At 46.9% G+C, this 4,407-nt stretch overlaps 1 protein-coding gene across 1 annotated transcript; it reads right to left on the reverse strand.

The window, feature by feature from the left end:
• Window positions 1–791: 791 nt before the first annotated feature.
• Window positions 792–2,434, reverse strand: LOC106330734. The gene is made up of 2 exons (XM_013769158.1): window positions 1,912–2,434; window positions 792–1,807 (listed from the first exon to the last, which is right to left on the reverse strand). The coding sequence occupies exons 1-2, from the start codon at window positions 2,432–2,434 to the stop codon at window positions 792–794; spliced, it is 1,539 nt and encodes a 512-aa protein (XP_013624612.1).
• Between the last annotated feature and the right edge of the window lie 1,973 nt (window positions 2,435–4,407).

Raw genomic sequence — 4,407 nt, forward strand, 5'->3', positions numbered from 1 at the left:
GCTCGTCGCTCTCTTGCTCGACAATACGATTCGGTTTTGGCCATGGTGAGGGGGAAGCTGCAGGCGAAGAAGAAGGAGACAGCTGCGGAGATTCGTCTGCAGGAGGTGCGAGCTCGGATCAAAGCTTTGACCGAGTACAATGAGGGTGGTTACGAGCTCGAGGAGGAATTGGAGCGTCTTAAGAGCCAGGAGATTTCGCTCGATGTTGATTACGGTTTGGCTTCGGTGTCGGATCCTTCTCTTAGTCGCCTTGATCTCCCTCAGATATCTGGTGATTCGGTCAATCAAAACTGAGGCGAAGACTGATCGTATTGTGTGCTTTGTGTTTATATTTTGTTATTTTAGACTTTTGTGGTTTTGTTGTGAAGAACATATATATGCCTTCAATGGATTATCGGGTTAATACCTTTCTAATCGTATGTTTGATTTATTTTTGGCTCCATTGAGCTCGTTATTTTATCCTTTAGAAAGCGTAGAACATAGACTGATCAGGAATCTGTTTTGTGGGCCTTTATATGGCCTGAGAGTGTAATTGACTAGGTGGGCTGTGTTCGTAGTTGAGTTGCCTAAGTAATATAAGGGAAGTAAAAAGGTTTGTTTGGTTGTTTGGGCTGCGCTCGATCTCGAGCTGCCTACGTACTCTTCTCGAGGGATCAAGTCTATTCGTAGTTCTGTTTTGTTTTACTGAGTTATAGATGTCGGTAGCCCCCCAGCTCGAAGCTTGATCGACTTGGTCGAGATTCGGGTTTGTGCTATTTGTAGTATTTCTTTAGGTTGTATGCATTCCAGGGTCACATTTCGGGGCACCCATTTTTGCATTTTTCTAGCTCGTATACTCCGGTTCGGATTTCTTTGGTTACTTTGTATGGTCCTTCCCATATGGTTCCCAATTTTCCTGCTTTTGGTTCTTTTGTTCCGTCGAATACTATTCGAAGGACTAGGTCGCTGATGGAGAATGCGTGATTTCTTACATTAGAGTGGTAATAACGCGACGTGGCTTGTTGGTAATTTTTCACGCGGATTGCTTCTCTTTCCCGTCGTTCTTCGATCATATCCAGTTGATCAATCAGTAGCTCTTCATTGAGCTCGGTGTCTTCTGGGCACACCCTGCGTCGCTGGCCTGGGACCCCGATTTCCGCTGGTATTACGGCCTCGACCCCGTAAGAGAGTGAAAATTGAGTCTCTTGGGTTGCTGTGTGAGGGGTCGTCCGATAAGCCCAGAGGACGCCGTGCAGCTCTTCGCTCCATCTTTCTTTTTTGTGGTCGAGTCTTTTCTTGAGATTGTTCATTATGGTCTTGTTCGCAGCTTCGACGTGTCCGTTACACTTTGGGTAACGGGGGCTTGCGGCCTTAATCTTGATCTTCCACTTGTTGCAGAATTCCTTGAATTTTTTTGAGATGAATTGCGGTCGGTTACTATTTCGTAAGGTAAACCGTGCCGACATATGACGTTTTTCCAAATGAAGCTCGTCACCGTGTCGGAGGTGGTCTTGTGGTATGCCTCGGCTTCGATCCACTTGGTAAAGTAGTCTGTTAACACCAGAAGGAACCTCAGTTGAGCTGGTCCTGAGGATATTAGTGGTCCTACTATATCCATGGACCATTTCATGAAGGGGTATGTAGATGATATTGTGGAGAGCTTCAGTGTCGGTTGGTGTATCATCGGCGCATGCCGTTGGCATTTGTCGCATTTTAGTGCGAATTGTTCGCTTTCGTCGGCGATCGTCGGCCAGAAATAGCCAAGTTTCTTGATCCTGATTGCTAACGATCGTCCACCAGAGTGGCTCCCGCATGATCCTCAGTGGGTCTGGTGTAAAATTGTAAAGGTGTCTTTGGGAGATAAACTCAGCAAATAAGGTTCGTTTATGCTTCGTTTATATAGTTTTCCTTCTATAATGCAATTTCGTGAACATCGGGCTTTTAACTTTTGGGCTTCCCATCTGTCGTCAGGGAGCTCGACGTCTTTTATGTAGTTGTATATCGGGATTCTCCAGTCTGGTCTGGCTTCGAGTTCTTTTTGGAAAGCTTTGTGTGCTTCATTGTTAGCTTCATGATCGGCTTCTTCGAGCGGGCTCACTGTGGTCGTGGTTTTCCTGGCCCTGACGGGCGGCTCATTTTGGTCTCGTCGGTCGTCGAGTTCACTGTCGATTTCGTCGTCACGACTCTGGGTAACTCCCCTGGCTCTGCTTTTTGTTATGATTGCTCCGATGCGAGGAGGTTCGATTCCCTGAGGATCGATTTCTTTGCACGGGAGGTTTATGATGGGTTTCTCTATTCCTTCTACCTGTATCACTCTTCTTAACGCTGGGTTGGAAGTCGAAGCTAGCGCAGCTAAAGCGTCGGCTGATGTGTTGTCCCCTCTAGGTATTTTCGTGAGCTCGAACTCATCGAATTGCGGGGCAATTTCTCGTAGCACTGCAAGGTATGCCTCCATTCTTTCGTTCTTCGCTTCATATTCCTAGTGAAATTGGCTTGTGACTAATTGTGAGTCACTGAAGGCGCTGATTTCCCAGGCGCCGATGCCTCATGCGAGTCACAAGCCCGCGATCAGAGATTCGTATTCGGCCTCGTTGTTTGAGGCGTTGAATCCCAGGCGAAATGATTGTTTGATCATTTCTCCTGTCGGAGATTCGAGCTGTATTCTGATGCCAGATCCTTGTTTTGATGAGGCTCCGTCGACGTGCAACTTCCATTTTTCGGTTCTTGATCTCGCATCGGCCTCTCTCGGGACAAGCTCAATGACGAAATCGGCCAGTACTTGCGCTTTTGAGCTCGTTCTTGGTTTATACACGATATCGTATTCCCTGAGTTCGATTGCTCACTTCGCTAGCCTTCCAGATTGGCTTGGACTGTGGAGTATTGTCCGCAGAGGCTGTGATGTCATGACTGTGATCGAGTGTGATTGGAAGTATGATCTCAGTTTTCGAGCTGAAATTACGACTGCTAATGCTAGTTTTTCCATAAAGGGATACCTTGTCTCGGCGTCTACTAATGATCTGCTCACATTGTATATTGGTTTTTGCTCCCCGCTTTCTTCGCGGATCAGCGGTCCGCTTACTGCGTGTTCGGAGGCTGCGACGTTTAGGAATAGTGTTTTCCCCATGATTGGTTTTGAAAGTACAGGGGGCTCGCTTATTTAAGCTTTGAGTTCTTTTAGAGCGGAATCGCACTCTTCGTTCCAATTGAATTTTTGTTTCCTTTCAACAATTTGTAGAACGGAAGACATCTGTCGGTCGATCTAGAGACAAAGCGGTTTAACGCGGCTATTTTGCCGGTGATGCGCTGTACTTCTCGGATTGACTTTGGAGGTATAGTATCGATGAGCGCCGTGATATGTTTCGGATTGGCTTCAATTCCTCTCTCAGTTACTAAGTATCCGAAGAATTCCCCGGAGGGCACTCCGAAGGTGCATTTTGTCGGGTTCAATTTCATTCCGAACTTGTTTAGGAAGTTAAAGCATTCTTGGAGTTGAAAGACGTGGTCGCTGGCTCTGGACGATTTTACTAGCATGTCGTCTATGTAAACTTCCATAGTTTTCCCGAGCTGTTCAGAGAACATCTTGTTTACTAGCCTTTGATAGGTTGCTCCGGCATTCTTTAATCCGAAGGGCATAACCTTGTAGCATTATGTTCCGCGCTCTGTGATGAAGCTCGTTTTTTCTTGGTCGTCGGGGTTCATGAGGTTTTGGTTGTAGCCGCAGAATGCATCCATAAAGGAGAGCAGCTCGTGTCCAGCCGTGGCTTCTACCAATCGGTCGATGTGCGGTAATGGGAAGCTGTCCTTAGGGCAAGCTTTATTGAGGTCGGTGAAATCAATGCAAACTCTCCATTTTCCGTTTTTCATTTTTACCACTACCGGGTTTACGAGCCAATCGGGATACTGGACTTCGCGAATGGAACCAATTTTTGGAGTTTGTCGACTTCGTCGTTTACAGCCTTAGTCGTTCAGGTCCTAGTTTTCTTTGTTTTTGCTTGACTGGTTTAAACGTCGGGTCAGCGTTTAGATCGTGGGAAGCGATATCAATGCCGATCCCAGGCATATATGTCGCTGACCATGCGAATGTCTTGATGTTTTGCTTGAGGAATGATAGCAGATCGTGTTTGATGTCTGGAGAGAGATCGTTCCCGATACTGACGCACTTTTCTGGAGAGTCCTGAATGCTTGAGAGGTTCTTATCGGGATCCTTTACGGTGGGGTCGCGGACTAGCGAAATGTTTTCTTCTCGCGGAGGCATCTTCCGAAATCCGGACATATAACAGATTCGGGACTGCTTCTGGCTTCCGCGTATGGTTTTCTCACTGGTTGGTGATGGAAATTTCACACACTGGTGATAAATCGAGGGAACCGCCCTCATCTGATGTAGCCAAGAGCGTCCCACGATGGCATCGAAGGGTATGGTGTGATCAA

This window comes from Brassica oleracea, chromosome C3 (genome assembly GCF_000695525.1).
Source record: "Brassica oleracea var. oleracea cultivar TO1000 chromosome C3, BOL, whole genome shotgun sequence".
Classification (NCBI taxonomy): Eukaryota; Viridiplantae; Streptophyta; class Magnoliopsida; order Brassicales; family Brassicaceae; genus Brassica; species Brassica oleracea.